At 44.5% G+C, this 22,869-nt stretch overlaps 1 protein-coding gene across 1 annotated transcript in view; it reads left to right on the top strand.

Moving 5' to 3' along the window:
- RAB3B (RAB3B, member RAS oncogene family) overlaps window positions 1-22,869 on the top strand; it is a 76,912-nt gene that overhangs the window by 48,728 nt on the left and 5,315 nt on the right. The window contains exons 3-4 of the mRNA XM_021941531.2: window positions 5,726-5,844; window positions 10,026-10,150. Of these exons, the coding sequence (XP_021797223.2) occupies window positions 5,726-5,844; window positions 10,026-10,150 (244 nt within the window). The remainder of the gene's footprint in view (window positions 1-5,725; window positions 5,845-10,025; window positions 10,151-22,869) is intronic.

Here is a 22,869-nt window from a genome sequence, read left to right as displayed (position 1 = left end):
CTGCCTCGGCCTCCCAAAATGCTCTGATCACAGGTGTGAGCCACCACACCCGGCCCATTGTAGGGTTATTAATTGGCCTAATTTTAATACTGTTGTGTCTCAAGGCATAGGGAGTCCTGAAGAGAGGGAGAGAGATGAAGGAATGGCTGGCTGGCGGAGCATTCAGAACACACACAACATTAAGTTCACTGCCTTAATATGGGTGTGGTTCATGGCACCCCAAAGCAATTACAATAGTAACATCAAAGATCACTGATCACAGATAAACATGACAGATATAATAATAATGAAAAGACTTGAAATATTGTTAGAAATACCAAAATGTGACACAGACATGAAGTGAGCACATACTGTTGGAAAAATAGCTCTGATAGACCTGCTTGAGATAGGGTCACCGCAAACATTCAATTTGTAAAAAATGCAATATCTGCAAAGTGTAATAAGTTGAAGTGCAATAAAATGAAGTATTGTTATTATTCCCACTTCATAGATGAAGAAACTAAGGCTCCAATAGGTAAGTTGCCCAAAGAGACCATTACACAAAAGCATGAATATCAGGAGACATTTCAGAAGCCATTTTAGAGGCTGTGTACTATAGTCACATAGTGAGTAAGTGGTAGAATCAGGATTCACACCCAGAAGCCTAACTCCAAAGATCATGGTCTTAACCTCAAGACTATATGGCCTTTTTGTTTAACAAACAGTGGTTGAATTGCTACTGTGTGCACAGCCCTGTGCTACATACTGGTAGTACAGAGATAAAACTGACTCCATGTCCAAACTCATTTATGGGGTATATACCAGAATTTCTAATTAGTTGGGATTCAGTTGAGTGACAAGACTCTTCTTTTGGAGAGCTTGGGCATGGGGCTAGGCTTCAGGCAGAGATGGAAGACTAGACATTCTCACAGAATAACAGAGCATAGTGTAGGTAGACTGAGGAGAGTTGAGGCCTGATGGCAGTGCAGGCACTCAGAAATCCTGCCTGGGCCTCTAGACCAGGAAGAGTGGCTTAATTCCAAATCCTGCAGGACAGGATTTAGGGACTGAACCTACAGATCAGTGGGCGGTCTCTTCTTTGGAGTTGGCTCTGAGGAGCTCAGGAAGCAGAGGCAAGGGCATGGGAGGAGTGGATCAAATACTGCTTTGATGTTTCTTAATTACAAACACACAGAGCTTTGATGTGGATATGGCAGATATCTCTCAATAATGTCTAAGATTTCCAGTGTTAAATGTTCACTCACTCATTTATTCATTCACTCACTTATCCATTCATCTATTCATTTATCCTCCCACACACTCATGAGCTGGAGAAAATATCTTCCAGAACTCATAGGGAGAACTGCTGTATGTGTTCAGAAGGAATACTTTGATAAGCTGAGTAAGATGGAGAGTAAGATGCTCAAAGACCTTGCTCAGTGAAAAGGAGATGGTGATTTGTATGCTCTCCAAAGAGGGTGAGTATGTTAGATGCAGGTTTTGTTTTATGGAGTAAGGTTATGCCAGTCTGGGCCAGAGCTGAATTGCTAAGGACATGGAGAAGCCAAGACCTGACAGAAACAACTACTATCTTTGTTTTTCTTCTCTTCATCTAATCTATCACCATTCCCTGTAATTTTACCTCTTAAATACCTCAATGAATCTGTTCTTACTCTATGCCTGTTGTTACCATTCTAGCTCAAATTCTTATTTAGTCTGACCTGTACTACTGCAAAGATCTTCTAACCAGCCTTCCTGCCTCCTATCTTTTCTCCTTCCAGTCCATCCTGTACACCATTGTTAGAGTGATCTTTCTAAATCTCAGATCTAATTATGTTAATCCCTTGGCTCAAAATCTTTGATCTTAAAAGATAAAGTCCATACCCCATAGCATAGTATTCAGACCTCTTTCTAGCTTCATCACCTACCTATGTCCCATCTCCCACCATTCCTTAAGTTCTTCAGGAGTACTCACTGTCAAAAACTCTCCCGTCTGCCAAAATACCACTCCTTTACTTTTCTGCTTGGAAAACTCTTCTTTAGAAAAGTTGTTCTCCTTATATTGCCAAATAAGCACATTTTCATGTGATGCTCCTGGGCTTGGTACAGATTCCACCCATGGGGATCGTTATGCCTTCTACCATATAGTCCCAGTTTTCCTCCTGAGCATATGATAGTATGGCACTTTCTTACCCCTTGAAAGTTGGGTGTGGGTTTATGACTTTCTTTGGCCAATGAAATAGGAAAAGTGGAAGTTTTTAGAGCCAATACATGACTCACATACTTTCTTCCCCTCTGGTAGTTGCTCTGTCAGCCTGGAATAAAGATGACTAAAAGCAGAGCACCCAGCCAATCCTTAATGGATATGTAATAATAATAAAAAATAAAACCTTGTTGTTTAAGCTACTGAGATTTGGGATTGCTTGTTCCTGAAGAACCCAGCCTAGCCTAACGGATATATTATCTCCTCTTTGACATCTTCCATGACTACCCCAAACCACCATGTTTCTACTTTACCTGAACTTGTGTGACTCATTTTTTTGTCTTTTGAGACAGTCTCGCTCTTTCACCCAGGCTGGAGTGCCGTGATGCCATCTCAGCTCCCTGCAACATCTGCCTCCCGGGTTCAAGTGATTCTCCTGCCTCAGCCTCCCAAGTAGCTGGGATTACAGGTGCACACCACCAAGGCTGGCTAACTTTTGTATTTTTAATAGAGACGGGATTTCACCATGTTGGCCAGGCTGGCCTCAAACTCCTGACCTCAAGTGATCTACCTACCTTGGCCTCCCAGAGTGCTGGGATTACAGGCGTGAGCCACCATGCCCGGCTAACTCATTTTTTTTAATATCTGGTACTGATGACATATTACCTCATATTGCTAATTATCAATTTGCTGTTATATCTTAGCTACCTTCACAACTCTATTGGGGCTTCCTGAGGGTAGGTGTGGTGGTTGTTCCATGTTATCACACTAAGTATAGTTCATGGCTAAGGCAATATTTTGTAATGGGTGCAGGAGAGAGACAGATTAGTTCTGAATGAATCTTAGTTTCCTCACCTGTAAGATGAGAGCAACAGCATATATTCTCCAGGGTTTTCCAACATTTGTGTATAACAGGTGCAACCTATATAAAAATAATGGCATACTGAAATTATTTTTCTCATTATTTATTTTTATTATAACTATAGATGGCATTCAGTAGATGCTTGTGAATAAAGCAATCTTTCATTGATGGAGGTGTGGTGGTACCTGCATTAGACATGGAATCAGAAGTCCTGGATTTGGCTGGGCACGGTGGCTCATGCCTGTAATCCCAGCACTTTGGGAGGTTGAGGCAGGAGGATCACTTGAGTTCAGGTGTTCCAGACCAGCCTGGACTACATAGTGAGACCTTGTCTCTACAAAAGTAAAAAAAATTAGCCAGGCAGGGTGGCACGTGCATTGTGGTCCTAGCTACTTGAGAGGCTGAGGTGGGAGGATCACTTGAGCTTGGGAATTTGAGGCTGCAGTGAGCAGTGATCATGCACTCAGGACTGGATGACAGAGTGACACCCTGTCTCAAAACAAAAAACGCTGGGTACAGTGGCAAGCGCCTGTAGTCCTAGCTATTCGGCAGGCTGAGGTGGGAGGATCACTTGAGCCTAGGAGTTCAAGGCTGTGGTGAGCTGTGATGATTGCACCACTGCTCTCTAGCCTGAGTGACAGAGTGAGACCCTGTCTCTTTAAAAAAAAAAAAAAAAAGTCCCAGATTTAAGGCCTAGCTTTTTGTCACTAGCTTTGTGACCTTGACCTTGGGAAAGTCACTTGCCCTTTCTGCATTTTTTGCATTCTCAACTATAAAATGTAAATAATAATGACACCTACCTCACTGGAATCTCATAGAATTTAAATGAGATAATATATGAGGACATGTTTTATACATGCTTAAGCATCGCACATTGTAAAACTGTAATGATACAGAGAAGATTGGCTGGTCCCTCGCATGAGGACTGTGTGGAAAATTTGGAAGCATCCCAGTTTGCTGTTGGTCTTGTCTTGGTTGCTTGCTTATGTGTTTGTCTTTCCAACTAGACTATGAACTACTTATGATTAAGAATTGTCTTCAAGTCATTTTTTGAAAAACTGTTTATTTCTTCTTATATAAGAGTAATACGTGCTCATCGTAGAGATAATAAAAATACATGAAGAAGTCTGGGCACAGTGGTTCACACCTGTAATCCTAGCACTTTGGGAGGCTGAGGTGGGTGGATTGCTTGAGCTCCAGAGTTTGAGACCAGCCTGGGCAACATGGTAAAATGTCGTCTGTACTAAAAATACAAAAAATAGCCGGGTATGGTGGTGTGCTACTCAGGAGGCTGAGGTGGGAGGATCGCTTGAGCCCAGGGGTTGGAGGTTGCAGTGAGCCAAGATTGCTCCACTGCATTCCAGCCTGGGTCACAGAGTGAGACCTTGTCTCAAAAAAAAAAAAAAAAAAAATTACGTGAAGAAAGTTAAAATCTCAGTAATTCTTGTCTCTTATTCAAAGATAGTCTCTATTAACCTTTTGATGTGTTTCTTCTATTTTTTTCTGTGCACATATAGTTACAAAACTAATAGATCACACATACAAGTATTGTCTCATATCATTAAATATTCTTACATACATGAACTTACATAAAAATTCTTACATTTTAATCATTCTCCTGTTGTTGAATATATAAGTTGATGATATGTTTTCACTGTTAGATAAAGTTGTAACAAATGTGTTTTTGTGCATACGTATTTGTCTGATTTTCTATTTTTATAGGGAAATTTTTTCTAATTTTGTAGGAAAAATTCCCAGAAGGAATATTTATGGGTCAAAGAGTATGAACATTTTTAATGCTCTTAAGACTTCCCAGTTGATTCCCAGAAAGGCTAAACCAAGTTCCACTCCCACAAGCAAGATGTGAAGTTACATATTTCACTGCATGCTTATCAATAATGGGAATTATTAAAAATAAGGGGCTGGGCACAGTGGCACAAAACCTTAGTCCTAGCTATTTGGAGACTGAGGTGGGGGGATTGCTTGAGCCCAGAAATTCAAAATTGCAGTGAGCTATGATTGTGCCAGGGCACTCAGCCTGGGCAACAGAATAAGGCTTTGTCTTAAAAAAAAAAAAAAAAAGAAAGAAACAAAAATAAGGTTAAAATTTTTATGTAATAATTACCCACTCAACGTTTCTTCTGTGACTTACTTGTTCATGCCTCTTGTCCACTTTTCCATTAGGATTTTAATTATTCTTATTAAATTCTATGAGATTTAAAAAATTATTTTATTCTAGTCAACAAGCACAATACAAGACACATAATAGATGCTCCTTAAATATGCCTTGGGTTGGTCATGGTGGCTCACCCCTGTAATCCCAGCACTTTGGGAGGCCAAGGCGGGTGGATCACCTGAGGTTGGCAGTTCGAGACCTGCCTGACCAACATGGAGAAACCCTGTCTCTACTAAAAATACAAAATTAGCTGGTCATGGTGGTGCATGGCTGTAATCCCAGCTACTCAGGAGGCTGAGGCAGGAGAATCGCTTGAACCTAGGAGGCAGAGGTTGCAGTGAGCTGAGATCACACCATTGTACTCCAGCCTGGGCAACAAGAGCAAAACTCTGTCTCAAAAAAAAAAAAAAAAAAATGCCTTGGGTTATTAGTTAATTGTCTTGGGGACTTTTTAGGAACCAAAGCAGACTTTCTAAGAGATTGCTTCTTTTCTTTTCCTGCCCAGGACACAGCTGGGCAGGAGCGGTACCGGACCATCACGACAGCCTATTACCGTGGGGCCATGGGCTTCATTCTGATGTATGACATCACCAATGAAGAGTCCTTCAATGCTGTCCAAGACTGGTATGAGACTCATATTCATTCATTAATTTAGCAAACTGTTCATTAAAACCTAACATGTGCTGGGTCCTGTATTGCGTGCTAGGGAAGCCCCGATGACCCAGATGAACCAGACATGGTTCCTGGCCTCAGGAGTTCACAGATGAGAGGGGAAGACAGATCCATAAGCAGGAATGAAAATATCATGTGATAGGCTGGGTGCAGTGGCTCACGCCTGTAATCCCAGCACTTTGGGAGGCCGAGGTGGCCAGAGCACCTGAGGTCAGGAGTTCGAGACAAGCCTGGCCAACATGGTGAAACCCCGTCTCTACTAAAAATACAAAAATTAGCCGGGTGTGGTGGCACGTGTCTGTAATCCCAGCTACTCAGGAGGCTAAGGTAGGAGAAATGCTTGAACCTGGGAGGCAGAGGTTGCAGTGAGCCGAGATCACACCACTGCACTCCAGCCTGGGCAACAGAATGAGACTCTGTCTAAAAAGAAAAAAGAAAAGAAAATGTGTGCTAGGTGCAGTGATGAAGCCAGTCATCAGAGTTGTGGGAACCCAGCAGAGGGCTCTCTGACCCAGTTTAGGGAGTCAGAGAAGGTGCCCTGAAGTTGCTGACACATATGCTGCATTTTGTAAGATGAACAGGAGTTAGCTCGAGGGACAAATGAATAAGGATGTTCCAGAAAATGAGTACAGATGTGCAAAGGTGAGAAGGTAGGTGTGAGTGTTGAAGGGCACAGGTCACGAAGGGTTTTGTGTGCTGCTATAAGGAGTTTGGATTCTGTCCCATAGATGATGACATATGAATTAGAAACCAACAGGTTCAGATTTGTGTTTCAGGAAGATTACTGTAGCTCTAGTGGAGAGTGAATCCACATAGCACTTCTCTATAAAGTTTATCCCTGGGCTGAGCCGGGTGTCCAGGAGCACATACAGTTCAAGCTCATCAAGGCTCAATATACAATGGAAATTAGTACAGCACCCCACAGTTGCAACCTCTGAGCAACTTATAGCTTTCCTCCGGGGGCACGATTCCCAGGAGAAGGGAGCCTGAGGGGAAGGACACGTGAGAGGGAGGGCCAGGACCCAGTGTCCCTGCTCAGATGAGGATGGGGGAAGATGGGACATCTGTGCAGTGGCTGTCCTTCAGCATCAGAGAGGCCGAGCAGCCCAGGCACACAGCAGCAGGGCAGGCCAGTGCTGGGCTCATCTCCTGCTCCCTTTTGCCCAATAGTGACCCTTTGAGGATTTCGCTTCTCCCAGGGAGCAGTTGTCATAATTGTGTGAAGCTGTGCTGGCTTCACATACACAGCTTGAGCTGAGAGTGACCTTGTGGGCTGCCTGCTACACTCCCCTGTTCTGACCAGCAGTTCAGGGTGTCATCAGCATGTCTGTCATTCCTGGGGGTCTGTGTTCTTTTCTGCCTCTTGGTTATCCTCTTCTTCCTCCTTTCTGCCCCTTCCTTTTTAATAACTCTTTCTTCCCTCTACCTTGGGTTTTTCTCCTCTCCTTCCTCTGTTCTCTTCCCCTTTCCTTTACTCTCTCCACTCATCATTTTCTTCCCTTCCTCCCCTCTCTCTGCTCCTCTTCTTCTCTGTCATCACATCTCCCCTGAAGTGTCTCCGCACTGCCCATTTCCCTGTTGGCCTTGACCCCCTTCCCTTCCTCCCTCAGTCTCTGTTCATTCTGCCTCAGGAACACAGTGACTTTAACACCTGGTGATGATTCCTTCAAGAATAACCTGAGTTTGTTGCTAATCTGGGAGCTGAGAGGAAATGGGGTGGGAGGAGGGAGGAAGATGAAAGAAAGAGTAGCGCCAGGCGTGGTGGCTCACGCCTGTAATCCCAGCACTTTGGGAGGCTGAGGCAGGCAGATCACAAGGTCAGGAGATCGAGACCATCCTGACTAACATGGTGAAACCCCGTCTCTACTAAAATACAAAAAAGTAGCTGGGCGTGGTGGTGGGCGCCTGTAGTCCCAGCTGCTCGGGAGGCTGAGGCAGGGGAGTGGCGTGAACCCAGGAGGCGGAGCTTGCAGTGAGCCGAGATCACACCACTGCACTCCAGCCTGGGTGACAGAGCGAGACTCCTTCTCAAAAAAAAAAAAAGAGTAGCATGGGAGATAAGGAGAGCTGGACCAAGTTACCTGTCTTGAGTCTGAAGACTGAGTGTCTATCTCTCCCAAGCCCTGGCATTTGAGTTTTGTCTGTGGGTAACTTGGTCTCAGCCTCACCCCTACCTGCCATCCAAGCCCCAGTGCCCAGAATGGGGCCTGGTTTCTTGTGGGCCCACAAGAAGTGGTGGTTGAGTGAATTCCATCCTTTGGGGGAATGGCTTCTCACCATAAATGAGAAGGTTGGTGGTAAGATCAGCTTTAAGAACAGGGTCAGTAATAGGTTCAGGTTGCAGTTAGGGTTGAGTTGGATTGTCAGTGTCAGGGTAGAGTCAGATTCAAGATCTGCTTCAGGACTAACCATTCACTGGCTCGTTCATTTATCAAACATTCACTGACACCTTCTCTACTCTGTGTTCTGTGCTGGATATTGGCATCCCAAAGATGAATAAGCCGGTCCTTGCCCTCAGGGAGAGATAGAAATTCAGCCAAATATAATAGGTGCCATGATAAATGTGTAGGAGACCAAAAGAGGAAGTAATCACTTCTACCTGATGGGATCTTTGGGGAATGTTAGGCTCATCTCCACAAAAAGATGTCTCCATAATATAAGAGAGTCCTTTTTTATTTCCTCTTAAAATTTTGTTTTTAATTATAGAAGTAATACATGCTCACTTTCAATAATGTGAAAAGTACAGAAATTTGAAAATTTTTTTTTTTTTTTTTGAGACGGAGTCTCACTCTGTCACCCAGGCTGGAGTGTAGTGACGCCATCTTGGCTCACCACAAGCTCCGCCTCCCAGGTTCACGCCATTCTCCTGCCTCAGCCTCCTGAGTAGCTGGGACTACAAACACCCGCCACCATGCCCGGCTAATTTTTTTTTTAATTTTTAGTGGAGATGGGGTTTCACCATGTTAGCCAGGATGGTCTCAATCTCCTGACCTCGTGATCCACCCACCTCTGCCTCCCAAAGTGCTGGGATTACAGTTGTGAGCCACCACGCCTGGCCGAAAAGTATTTTTTAAAAGTCTTATAATCATCTTATGTGAAGGTAACCACTGCTGACATTTTGGTTTCTGCAAATAATCATAATCCAAGGCTTCAGGGAAGGTTTGTGAATCACATAGGAGGAGGTGGAGGCTAAGTGGATCTAGGGGAAGCTTGAAGAGGTTCCCCTAGATCCACTTAGTTGTGGGATCAGCACTGGGCCCAGTTGTAGGATCAGCACTGGGCCCTGGAGGATGAGTTAGTTGTGGGGAAGGCATTCTCAGTGTAGGCAAAGGCACAAGCCATGGAAGAGCTTTCGGGGAATGAGTGAAAAGGTTGGGAGGCAGGAGAATGGGTAATGAGGCTGGAGAGGCACAGCATGAATGATCTTGAACTAAGGAATCTGGACTTGATCACATAGCTAGCTGGGGGCCAGAGAAGGCTTTTAAGAAAGGATACATTGTGATCAAATACCTGTTTTAGAAAGAGCTCTCTGCCCAGTGAGGAGAGGGATGGCCAGATATGGTAGAGGTGGACTTCAAAGAGATGGATGAGGTTTGCAGCTAGGGCTTAGGAGTCAGCATCTGTGACAGTCAGCAGGGACAGGTATCTGTCTGTCCTCAGCTGAATTAATTGGCAGTAACTTGGGTGTTGCTAGTCCTGTCGTAGAGAAACCATTTCTTCACACTTTGCAGTTTTCTTTTTGTCATAGGAGGGTATGTGTCTTGGTCGGTTTGGGCTGCTACAACAAAAATGCTATAGACTTGGTGGCTTAAATGACGGACATTTCTTTCTCACAGTTCTGGAGCTAGGAAGTCCAAGATCAAGGCTTCAGCAGCTCCAGTATCCGGAGACAGCCATCTTCTTGTTGTATCCTCCCATGGCCAAGAGAGAAAGAGGGCTCTAGCCTCTTTCTCTTCTTGTATGGACACATTTATGAGGACTCTAGCCTCATTGACATAATTACATCCCAAAGACTCCACATCCAAATACCATTACATTGGGGATTAGGCTTCAACATGTAAATCTGGAGGTAGGGACACAGACATTCAGTCTAGAGGAATATGATTAACGTATCTCTTTCTATCTCATTTTAGGGCTACTCAGATCAAGACCTACTCCTGGGACAATGCACAAGTTATTCTGGTGGGGAACAAGTGTGACATGGAGGAAGAGAGGGTTGTTCCCACTGAGAAGGGCCGGCTCCTCGCAGAGCAGCTTGGTATGTACATGACACGTGTGTGCACGTGCGCAGGTGTACACATGCTCATGAGAGTGGGGTAAACAGGGCACGAGTGTGTTTGTATTTATGACATTAGTGTTGTGGTTGTGAATTATGTACCTATGTGATCTGTGCGTGTTGTTTTATATTTGTATGATGTACATATGGGCTTTGTGCTGTGAGTTTTAGATAATTCATCATTTTTGATATGTATATATTTTGTTATATGGAATATGTAAATACATTTTAAATTTATAAACTCTTTTTTTTACCAGTTCCTTCCACAAAGGACTTGAGATGTCTTATAAAAATTGTCACAGTACAATAAAAATAAATAAGTGAGAAAATTGGAGCAAAGGGAAAGCAAGGGTGAGGGAAAAATAAGAGGAAGCTAGGGTAAGTATTAAGTTCTTGGACACCTGCAAGAGTTGGGCCAAAATGTTGCCTTTGAGCTTCCTAGCAACCATTGCCAAGAGGGAAACATAATCAGTTATATGGTTTAGAGTGTCCTAGTATAAAAACAAACCCGTTATTCCAGAGAAGCGCTCCTCTTCATCATTAACTGTAGAGCAGACTCTGTATGCTGAATGTGACCATGTCCTGAATATCAAACATCCTTCCAGCACTGAGTATTTATATGCTGTTCTTACAGTTTATCTCAATGCAAACTCATGCTTCTCACCAAAACACAATTCACAACAAAAGGAACTGTATGAAGGAACAAAATTATGTGGTTTGGGTATGTAGCTCATCAATGTCCTGACTTTTTCCAAGGTTAAAATATTTTGATCCTTGTGCTCCTTTGAGGCCTAGGTGCCCAGACCTGTCTCAGTGGCCCCAAAGCGGAACTCTACCTACCTTTGCTTTTATTTTATGTATTGGGGTCCGGGGTAAGGTTGCCTTACAAAAAGAGTTCCATGCCTGTAGGTTTGAAAGTTTGAAATCTCCCTCTAGAATAGATGTACTGCTTAGCTTTTAGCCAGTCTCCCTAAGTATATCTCACATCCTAAGTGTTGTAAGTATTGAGGAGTGGAGAGTTTAAAGTCTCTGATAGTTTCTGAAGAACAGATATGTGGGCTTATAGATGGGTAATCTGTATAAAATACAAGTGTGAATTGTGTGTTTTATATATTTGTATTATGTGTATTATGAGTATGTGTGTATGTGTGTGTCGTATACTTTATTCTCCCCAAGGTGGCCTGTAAACTGTAGCAAACTATAAGTGCTTAATAAACAGGGAGGTTGGGTCATCTTGGGCCTTGCTGTTTCTACACTATCGCAGAGGTTCTCGGAGTCCAGAAAGTGCCTCCATGTGGTCCATAGAACACTAAGCAAGTGATGAAGCCCACACCTCGAGAACTTCAGACAGTCCCTTTAGGCTTTCAACCTGCAGCCTCCCTGGAGGCTCCCAGCACTCTCCCTGGACTGACTATATTTCATCTGCTTGGAATGCTCTCTTCTACTCCCCATCTTCTACCCTCATCCAGCTGGTGAGCCCCCACTCAGCTTTCAAAACAGCTCGCACTTCACATCTTCTATGAAACCTTTCCTAGCCCCCAGCCAGAGCTCTTTATTTGTTCCCTCACTTAATGCACCCCACACATAGAAGAGTCACAGTACCCATCATACTTGGATGCACTCATTTACTTGTCTGTCTCCTGAAAGCTCCTTGCAGACAGGAAATGAATCTTGTTTGTCTTTGTGCCTACTGTGCCTAGCATACGGCCAGACACGGAGGATGCAAAAATATGTTTTGAGTAAGTTTATGATGTTAAGTATTTGGGTTCATTATTTTATTGTCCAGTGAAGACTTCCTGCGTGCCTACTCTGTTCTAGGCCCTGAGCTGTGAAATAGGCAACATTCCCTGGTCTGAAGAAGCTCGATCCAGTGAGAGAGCCCACAGTAACAGTCATAGTCCAACTGGTCAGGGCTGTGACAGAGGGATGTTGGGGGAGCATAGAGGAGGAACCTGATTCTCCTGGAGTCAGAGAACATGATGCCCAAGCAGAGTCTTGAAGATAAGTAGGACCAGTCAAGTGAAGAGGAGAGTTAAGGGTGTTCCAGGCAGGGGTATAACCCTGGCAGAGGCAAGGAACAGCCTTGTGGCATCAGGGAACCATAAATCACTGGATGGTGTGAGTCTGGAGTAGTGTTGCCCAAAGAGGGGACTCATGCCGCTGGAATTGTGCAGGATGATTTTCTGTATTTATTTTCTAATACATATTTGGATATGTATCAGAAAAAAATATACCAGCTTGCCAAGCCCTTCTCACTAAGTTTTTTTTTTTTTTTTTTGAGATGGAGTTTCACTCTTGTCGCCCAGGTTGGAGTGCAGTGGGGCGATCTCAGCTCACTGCAATCTCTGCCTCCAGGGTTCAAGCGATTCTCCTGCCTCAGCCTCCTGAGTAGCTGGGATTACAGGCACTCACCACCATGCCTGGCTAATTTTTTGTATTTTCAGTAGAGACAGGGTTTCATCATGTTGGCCAGGCTGGTCTCAGACTCCTGACTCCAGATGATCCACCCACCTAGGCCTCCTAAAGTGCTGGGATTATAGGCATGAGCTACCACACATGGCCATTCTAAGATTTTTTTAAAGGTGAATTGATTAAACACTTATTAGGTGCTTACCTTGTGTCAGGCACTATTTATTCTAAGTGTTTTAAAGTATTACGCATCTAATTTAATCCCCCTAAAACCCTCCAAGATATGTTCTTTCCTTATCTCCACATTTTGTGTGTGTGTGTATGTGTGTGTGTTTAACAGATGAGAAAAGTGAGGCACAGAGAAGTTGTGTAACTTGCCAAAGTCACACAGCTAGTAAGAGCGTAGAACCAGTATTTCAACCCACACGGTAGTCTGGCTCCCAGAGCCTGTACTCCTAACCAGTTAACTTCACTACACAGCAAATGTCGTAATCATAGCTAATATATATTTAACAAGGCACTATGTGAAATGTTTAGCATTAATTATCTCATTTAAGTCTCTTTATAAACCAAGGTAGGTACTATAGAGCATGTCCAAAAATGAGGTTCAGAGAGGTTAAATAACTTGCTCAAGCTTATACCATTAGCAAGTAGTGGAGTCGTATAAATCTATCAAATGTATTTAGGAACACGGATAGAACACATGAAATTAAATGTTAGTGCAGTGTTTTTAGGAAGGTACTTGAAGAAGACCTTAATTAATTGGTTAGGTTTGGGCAGGTCGAGGTAACCCATCTCTGCCCAACTCAACTCCCTGAGCTTTCTGCTATTGATCACCAGAACTTGCCTATTTACATGTTTATCTCTCCTCCTAGGCTTCTACTGCATGGATTGTGTCTGATTTGTTTCATTATCCTAAGGACCCAGCATAGGGTAGATATTCATTAATACATTTTACTTATTCAGTGAAAAACATTTATTGAGCACGCTGAGCCAAGTGCTGCCCTGGCACTTAGGATATAATGAATGATGAACAAACAGCTGCAATCCTTACTGTCATGGAACTAATGGGGAAAGAGACATTAAACAAATACTTATAAAAATATTAATTAAAAATTGTGTAAATAAATGGGTAAACTATATGGTATGTGAATTATGGCTCAATACAGTTGTTAAAATTATGATATGTTCTACTTGAGTTATTGCAAGTGATAAAATCACAAATCAAACTAGCTTTAATAAAAAAAATAGAATTGGCTGGGCACAGTGGCTCATGCCTGTAATCACAGCACTTTGGGAGGCTGAGGTGGGCGGATCACTTGAGGTCAGCCTGGTTTGAAACCAGTCTGGTCAGCACAGTGAAACCCCGTCTCTACTAAAAATACAAAAATTAGCTGAGCATGTAGTCCCAGCTACTCGGGAGGCTGAAGCAGGAGAATTGCTTGAACCCAGGAGGTGGAAGTTACAGTGAACTGAGATCACCCCACTGCACTCCAGCCTGGGTGACAGAGCAAGACTCCATCTCGAAAAAGGAAAAAAAAAAGAGAGAATGTATGAGCTCCTGTAACTGGGAAGTCCATGAGACCCAGGGTTCAATTGCACTCTCCATTTCTCAGCTTTACTTATCCCCTCAGCCTCTTTCTATAGCCAGACTCTCTGCATGGGGAGTTAGAGGGATGATGGCAGATTCATGGCTTCCCAATTCCTGCGAAAAGAGACCTTCTCTCTCCCAACCACTATGGATCAATAGCAGGGAATATTATGATTGGTCACCTGTGAGTCATGTGCCCATCTCAGTGGCTGCGGGAGGCAAGTATGGCAACATAGTCCTAATATAACTGTTTAAAATGGTGGTTTCCTAAAGGAGGGAATGAAGGGGACAGATAGAAGTTAACATAAGTCCACCACAAGTGCTATGAAAAAAGTGCAAGAGAGAAACCTAATTTTAGGCTGGAGAGTTAAGGTTTTCTGAGAAAGTAACACTTAAGGTGAGAACAAAAGGATGAGAAAAAGCTAGCCAGGCAAAGAGTAGAGTGTGGGGAGGGGCATGTTCCACATCAAGAATAGTCCCGATGTGGGTTAAAGTGTGAAATATTCATGAAATTGAAAGAAGGCCATGGCACAGGGACTAAATAATCAAGGGAGAGTAGCACGAGATGAGGATGGACAGATGGGCAGGGATCAGAAGGTACAGGATCTTGTAGACCATGTTAAGAATTTTGCCAGGATATAATCAGATCTGGGAACAGTGATGGGGGATACCCAGTGCCTACCCCTCTGCTGTCTCAGGTATTAAGTCAGTTTCAGTGGTGTCTTTGCCAGTACAGTAATGCCATTCTCTGATTTATGGGATCCCTCCTCAGGATTCCCTTTCTTGTAGCTTTTCTCAGCTCACTCAGTCAAGACTATTGATACGGCTAATGATTCACGTTTATTAAAGCTGTGAGGTCAGGCTTGGTGGCTCACACCTGTAATCCCAGCACTTTGGGAGGCTGAGGCGGGTGGATCACCTGAGGTCGAGAGTTCGAGACCAGCCTGACCAACATGGAGAAACCTCATCTCTACTAAAAATACAAAAGTTAGCCAGGTGTGGTGGTGGGTGCCTGTAATCCCAGCTACTTGAGGCTGAGGCAGGAGAATCGCTTGAACCCGGGAGGCGGAGGTTGCAGTGAGCAGAGATTGCACCATTACACTCCAGCCTGGGTAACGAGCAAAACTCCGTTTAAGAAAAGAGAAAAAAAATGCTGTATGTGGTTGGCCTTCCATATCCTCAAAGTTCCTGGGACTTGGTTGAGATCATATAGATGATGAGGCAGGTGGGTGTTTGGAGGAGTAGAGGAGTTTTAGGGACTTTTATTTCAGGAAGCATGACCTTTTAGGGTTCTGCCTCCATGTGCCCCTCGGAAAGGGGCTTCTTGTCCCTTTTCCTGGATCTGACTGGAGATCCGGCCAGAACCCAGGGAGGCTAGTAAAAGGGAAATGTGCTTCTGCCTACAAAGGAAGGAGAGACCATCCACAATATCGTTTTTTGTTTTGTTTTATTTTGTTTTGAGACAAGGTCTTGCTCTGTCATCCAGGCTGGAGTGCAGTGACACAATCTTGGCTCACTGCAACCTTCACCTACTGGACTCAAGCAATCTTCCTGCCTCAGCCTCCTGATCCCAAATAGCTGGGATTATAGGCATGCACCACCATGCCCAGCTAACTTTTGTGTTTTTGTTTGTTTGCTTGCTTTTTTGGTAGGGATGGGGTTTCACTGTGTTGCCCAGGCTGGTCTCAAACTCCTAGGCTCAAGTGATCTGCCAGCTTTGGTCTCCCAAAGTGCTGGGATTACAGGCATGAGCCACCATGCCCAGCCTAAAATGTAATTTTGAAACACACACATACCATCATAGTGTAGTGGGAAAAGCATGCCCAGACTAGGAGTTAGGAGATTCAGAGTTTTATCCTGCTTCTGCTACTACTTTACTATGCAACTTTGAGCATTGCATTTGCTGCCTCTGGGTCTCAGTTTACCTATCTGTAAAACATGCAGTTTGGATTTGTTGCGTAGGAAGATCTGTTTGGCACTATCTCACTTTGATTCTGTGATTTCAATTTACCCAATTCCCCATTCATCACTCAGACCCCACAGACCCTCATACACTTCCTTGTTTATTTTAGGTGCTCAATAAATGTGTGCGTGTGTGTGTGTGTGTGTGTGTGTGTGTGTGTTCTAGATTGAGATCAACTATAGGAACCTTGCATCATTGAGTCTGGTTGCAGAGAAAGAAAGGCCTGGTTGGCAATGATGATAACTAACAGTGACTTAAAATTCACAATATGCTTTCACAAAAATCCTCTTGTGACCTTTGCTGTCACTCCTAGCATGGAAAGCTGCATTATCATACTATAGTAATACAGTATCTGTATTGCTGTATAGTACATAGTATATTATCATCAGTACAGTAAATCAGTGATTTTCTGGATGAAGAAGCTGAGTCCAGACCACTTGCATTTTCTTGCACACAATGAGCTGTGCCACACTTCTGTGTCTTTATTTTCCCACTCTAAGGTTATGTAACTTTTCTAAGCTATGTAAGTATTAGATGGCAGGCCCCGTACTCAAACTCAGACTTTGGACTCAAAATCCTAATGTTGTCACGTCATCCAATGGTGTTTTTCCAAAAGCCTGTCATAGTTTCTCTTCGCATTTCCACCCTCAGTCACAAAGTTGGTGAGATTGCTTTAGATTATGCTGCGGTAACACACAACCTGAGTCAGGAGCTTAGATAATAAGGGTTTCTTTCTCACTCATTCCATACCAACTACAAGTCAATTGCAACTCTGTTCCATGCATTTTCTTACTCTGGGGTCCGTTTGGGATGGCTCAACCACACAAAGCCTTTTAAAGCTTCTTTGGGGCTTGGATCACATCACTTCTGTCCACATCCATTGGCCAAAGTAAGTCACATAATCAAACTTGATGTTGATGGAGTGGGGAGAGTATTCTTCCCACAAGGAGGCACTGCAAGCTAGTGGTAATGTGGAGGTATAAAATCTCTTTCAGGGAAGGCAGTTTACAGTCACTGAACACATCATGGACTCTGGGGGCACAGAGGTGAGTGGGTTCCCTTCCCTCAAGATACACACTGACTAGGGAAACAAAATTGTAAACAGATAATTATAACCTTCTTTGGGTCAATGGCTATGCCGGTCCTCAGCCTGTTTGCTATTATTCTTCACCCTCTCCTGTTCTTTTTCCTGCAACCTTTTCTGAGGGGTTGACCTTTGCAGGCTATGTTTCCCAGGCTCTTGTGATAGTAGCTTCTGGCTGGGACTAGCCAAGGGAAGATATTGGCAGGTGATTGGAGATGCAGAAAAGGGAGAAATCCAGGTATTTTCCCCCTGCCTCGGCTGGTCCCCCAGCAGGGGCTGCTTCTCTACTGTGACTCCTGCTCTCATGGTTCCAGCTTCTTTTAGCTCTAATACTAGTACTTTTTGCTTTTGACAATCTCTGGGTTTCCTCAGTATTCTGTTTAGCTTCTTGGTTCTTCCATCACCTATATAAGCAATTCCTTCTGGTTTAAAGAATAGTTCCCATTTTTCTGGTTGGAGTCTGACTGAAACAATCACACAAAGTGCCATGAGAGTGCAGGGGAGAGAGACATTGTATGTTCTGAGTGGTAGAGGTGTTGCGGGGAAGAAAAAGTGAAGCTTCTCTGGGATCAGTAATTCCACAGGTGAGTAATGAAGATGATTAGGAGTAGGAGCTAGAGATTAATAACATGAGCAATGGCACAAAATGAGGAAGCGCTGATATTTCTGGAGCATAGTGTGAGCCAGGAAGATGAAGCTGGGGAAGTAGAGACCAGGCCATGCCAGGTCTTGGGTGTTCAGCCAGTGAGGCTGGATACTAAATTGATCAGACCTCTTTAAATTCCAGTGACACAAATCCAAGTCAAAATAGCTCAAGTTACAGGGACAGGTGAATAGCTGAAGCAAAATGGAAGAGAAGGTTCGTCCAAGGTGGCGGATGGATTGTCCACATGACACTCAAAGTTCCTGAGAATGAAAACAAGCCTTGAGTAGAAAGGAAGACAGTGAGTCCCGCTGAGCCCAAATCATCAGTGACCAGAGGATGTGAGTTGAAGGTTGATAAATGACAGAGATGAGGCAGTGTCAGAGCAGGATGGAGAAGGGATTTGAACTGTGGAGGAGACATGTTCTGGAGTAGTGTTGGGATGAAAAGAGGTGAGTTTAGCTGGTTGCAAGTTTCTGAATAGAATTCTGAGGTCGGCCGGGCACGGTGGCTCAAGCCTGTAATCCCAGCACTTTGGGAGGCCGAGACGGGCAGATCACGAGGTCAGGAGATCGAGACCATCCTGGCTGACCCGGTGAAACCCCGTCTCTACTAAAAAATACAAAAAACTAGCCAGGCGAGGTGGTGGGCACCTGTAGTCCCAGCTACTTGGGAGGCTGAGGCAGGAGAATGGCGTGAACCCGGGAGGCGAAGCTTGCAGTGAGCCGAGATCCGGCCACTGCACTCCAGCCTGGGCGACAGAGCGAGACTCCGTCTCAAAAAAAAAAAAAAAAAAAAAATTCTGAGGTCATATTCAGAAACAGGCAGTGTGGATGCAGTCTATGGGTCTGTGACTGCTGCCTTTGGACACAATTGATAAACATCATTTTTGAGGAGTGGGGGAACATCTCAGATTCAGTTAAGAACTGAGCCCCATTAAAGACAGCAGAAATGTCGTTGTTTTGAAGCCAATTAGGAGGAGAAAAGGACTGGGGGCTAGTTTGGTTAATTGGTTGTCATCTTCCTGGCCTTACTAGATTCTCAGCTCCTAAGAGTCCTTATTAATGAACCTGAGGAAAAGGTTACCTATGGACCTACTAATGAAGAATATTTCAGGAATCTGACAGTAATTGGGTGGGGTGCATTTGGGGTTATTCTGCTAAGCAAAAGAGGCCCTTGAGCTGGCTAGACCCATGAGTTGGTAACTTGAGTCAGAGTTCTCACACTCCGGGTACCTTTGAGATGACAGTAAAGACATCTCCTCGGCATGACACAAGAGCTCCCCCTGTTTGGCCCCCTATTGACTCATCTCTCACCACTTAGGATTTTCTGCTCTAAGGATAACAAACTGCTATGGCCCTTTTGGCATAGACCAAGGCTGATTTTGCCCCCTTATCTGTGCTGTATTCATGCTGTCTCCCCTGCCTGTTGTGCTATGCTAGACATGCCTGTGCTCACACATACACTCACAGTGACGTGTCTTTGTCTAGCTGATATCTGCTTAAGCATCAGCTTCTCCAGGAAACCTTCCCTGGTCTCCAGGCTTGGTTAGATGCTTTCTGTGTGCCCTGACAATCTACCCTGGCTTCCCTCCATTCCAACACTTATTACCCTGTAATATTGTCAGTGTGTCTATCTTCCACACAGACTAGGGGCTCCTCAAAGGTAGGGGCTGTGTCTGATTCACCTCACTGTCCCCAATGCCCAGCACAGGGTCTACCATGCTCATTGAGCTGAGCTTTCATGACCCACGCTATCCGTATCCCCTCAACCACACCCTCCTTGCTCATTCCCACCTCCTTAATTCAACTATTCATTCCACCAACATTCACTAAGCACCTACTCTTCTAGCTGGTGCTGGGACTCAGAATGACATAGTTCCTGTTTGGGGAAGCTCCCTGTCTATATGGACTTCTGCCATGCAGTGTAAAAAGTGCTATGGCAGGAGGAAGCACAGAGGAGAATGAAGATACCATATGTAAGCTGAGTCCTGAAGAATGAGAAGAAGTTAGGTGAAGAGTCTAGCTTAATTATTTTTAATGTAATTTATTTGTGTATTCATTTATTTATTTATGGTCTCGAACACCTGACCTTAAGCAATCTTCCTGCCTTGGCACCCCCAAAGCACTGGGATTCCAGGCTTGAACCACTGGCACCTAGCCAGTTTTGCTCAGTTTTGACTTTTTTTTTTTTTTGAGACAGAGTCTCACTCTGTCCCCCAGGCAGGAGTGCGGTGGCACAATCTCAGCTCACTGCAACGTCCCCCTCCTAGGTTCAAGCGATTCTTCTGCCTCAGCCTCCCGAGTAGCTAGGATTACAGGTGTGTGCCACCACACCTGGCTAATTTTTGTATTTTTAGTAGAGACGGGGTTTCACCATGTTGTCCAGGCTGGTCTCTAACTCCTGACCTCAGGTGATCCACCCACCTCAGCCTCCCAAACTGCAGGGATTACAGGCGTGAGCCACTGCACCCGGCCTGAGTTCTGATTTTAAAGGCTCACATCCTCACTAACTTCAAGAAGCTTCCTCCTCCTCTCCTTCCCTGCCAGCCTCTCCCTCTCCTGCATCCCTGCATGACCTCTGGTTTCCTCTACCTGGGTTAGAATGTTACAGCTTGTTCTGTTGCTGTTCCAACTGAGAGTGAGACAAGGAAGCATAAGGGATAGACCTCTGGCCCATCTCTTGAGTCTCAGTTTTCCTGTCTGCAAATTACAAGTGATAACCTTTACCTTGCCCCACCCCACTCACATGATTGCTTTTGTATTTGTGAACTGTTAATGTGAACTGCAGATGTGAGAGACTGATGCCTTTATTAGTATGTCTTTTCTACGACTATAATTGATCTTCCTGTATCTGTATCTGTAACACTCAACACAAGACATGACACAAGGTCAATGTTCAATAAAGACTTGGTGGGCCAGGCACCGTGGCTCATGCCTGTAATCCCAGCACTTTGGGAGACCGAGGCAGGCAGATCACCTGAGGACGGGAGTTCCAGACTAGCCCGACCAACATGGTGAAACCTCATCTCTACTAAAAATACAAAAATTAGCCGGGCATGGTGGGCACCTGTAATCCCAGCTACTCAGGAGGCTGAGGCAGGAGAATTGCTTGAACCTGGGAGACAGAGGTTGCAGTGAGCTGAGATTATGCCACTGCACTCCAGCCTGGGCGACAGAGCAAGACTCCGTCTCTCAAAATAAATAAATAAATAATTAAAAAAAAAAAAAAAAAAAAAAGACCTGGCTTATTGATTGACCCTAAGTGATGAAGACAAAGAGATTTTCCCAAAGGCCCTGGGAGACAGTCGAGGTTCAAGGAAGCTGGGAGTAAGGTGGGCCAGGAACATATAGGAAAGAGAATTGCCATGTATTTGCGTGCCAATCACGTCATATACTTTCATGGATTTAATTTTCATTACTATCCTATGGAGTAGGTAGTATTCACCTCATTCTACAGATGAGGAAACAGAGACTGGGAGCAATTAGGCAACTTGCCCAAGATCACGCAGCTAGTAGCTGCCCTCTGTACAATGTGGCATGTCCTCCCCTCAGTGCCACTTCCTCACAAGGGATTTGTACCCCTGGCCTTGAACTGTGTCCTCATCTTCATCTGAGCTGAAAACCTATTTACTTATTTACCTGTCTGCCTCTTTACTAAATAAGCAATACATTCCCCGCACCTCCCCAAACACTGCCACTTGTGATAAGGCAGTCAAAGACTGGGTAGTCAATTTTTGTGATGTTCATTAAGGAAAAACGATATGCTGGAGGGTCTCTGAAGCTGACTGGGTTTCTATGGCCTGAGGATAATGAGCCAGCAGCTGCCTCCTTCATCACATGTCCACAATTAGCAGGCACTTCTGCCGCTTGTCTTTCTCAGGTCAGGAAATGGGCCACGGGAGAGGCTGTCAGCTGGAGGGGTGGGCTGGCAGGAACGGCGTGTGCCTTCCAGCCAGAAGGCTGGGAAAAGAGGGGCTTTGTTTATACCTGGGCTGCTTCAGCCCTCTCTGTGGACGGTGGAATAATAGGGAGAAAGAGGGAGGGGGAAAGAGATCCCTCCTTTGTTAGAGAAGATGATAAAAGAGGGAGAAAGAGATGGATAGGAGGTGGGAGGAACAAGTTGAAAGAACAGAAAGAAACTGTCTTTATAACAGGCCACTTTTTTACAGCAATGTATTCATCATCTCACTCACTCCTCCCACCTGTTCTTGGTAGGAAGCCACTGTTGTTTTCCTTATCTGACAACAAGGAGTCTGAGAATTAGAGAGGTTAAGTGAGCAGAGAGGTGAAGTGACTTGCCCAGACTCAGATACTGTTAGTTGGATTAAAGCAGAGGAGGTCAAAGACACTTGTAAAGGAAGAAAAAGGTATAATCGGAGGGGGTGGGGGGGGGGGGCGGGAAGCCAAGTGAAAGAGAAAAGGGGGAAGAAATGAGAGGCAGAGCTGTGTGTGGACTTTGCAGGCAGCCAAACCCAGGTCTAAACCCAGTTTCTGCTGATACAGCCACATGACTGTGTGAGTTATGCTGTCCCTCATATTCTCATTTATAAATTGGAGATGTTATTTACCTAACTGGTTATTGTGAGGATTAAAGATGATATCAGTAAAGCTCCTAGCATAGTGTCTGGCATATAGTAGTTGCCCCAAAGATATTAGGAATCCCAAGGAGAAAGTGGAAGGGACACAGGGGAAAGGCTCCGAAAGAAGGGAAAGAGGAAGGCAGACAGACAAGAGAAGTGGGAGAGGGCCAGGGACTGATGGAAAGTGCCACTTTTGCTTCTAAGGGCTGCCACCAAGTTGACCAAGATTCCTCAGGTAGAAAGCAGCCTTTTTGAAACAGGAGGGCCTTTGCTGTGTCTCTTGGGACAACCAAGTTCTGTTCATCACAGAAAGTGTCGTTAAGGGTCTCAAGATACAAAATAGACAAGAACGTTGCACACCTCAGATGTAGTTTTCCCTGGGCCTTTTGTTGGGTTTATGGAGGGAGGGTGAGATCTGTTGGATCATTT

This window comes from Papio anubis, chromosome 1, assembly GCF_008728515.1.
Source record: "Papio anubis isolate 15944 chromosome 1, Panubis1.0, whole genome shotgun sequence".
NCBI classification, from domain to species: Eukaryota; Metazoa; Chordata; class Mammalia; order Primates; family Cercopithecidae; genus Papio; species Papio anubis.
Note: the sequence above shows the minus strand (reverse complement) of the source record. Positions and strands in the feature narration are given on the sequence as shown.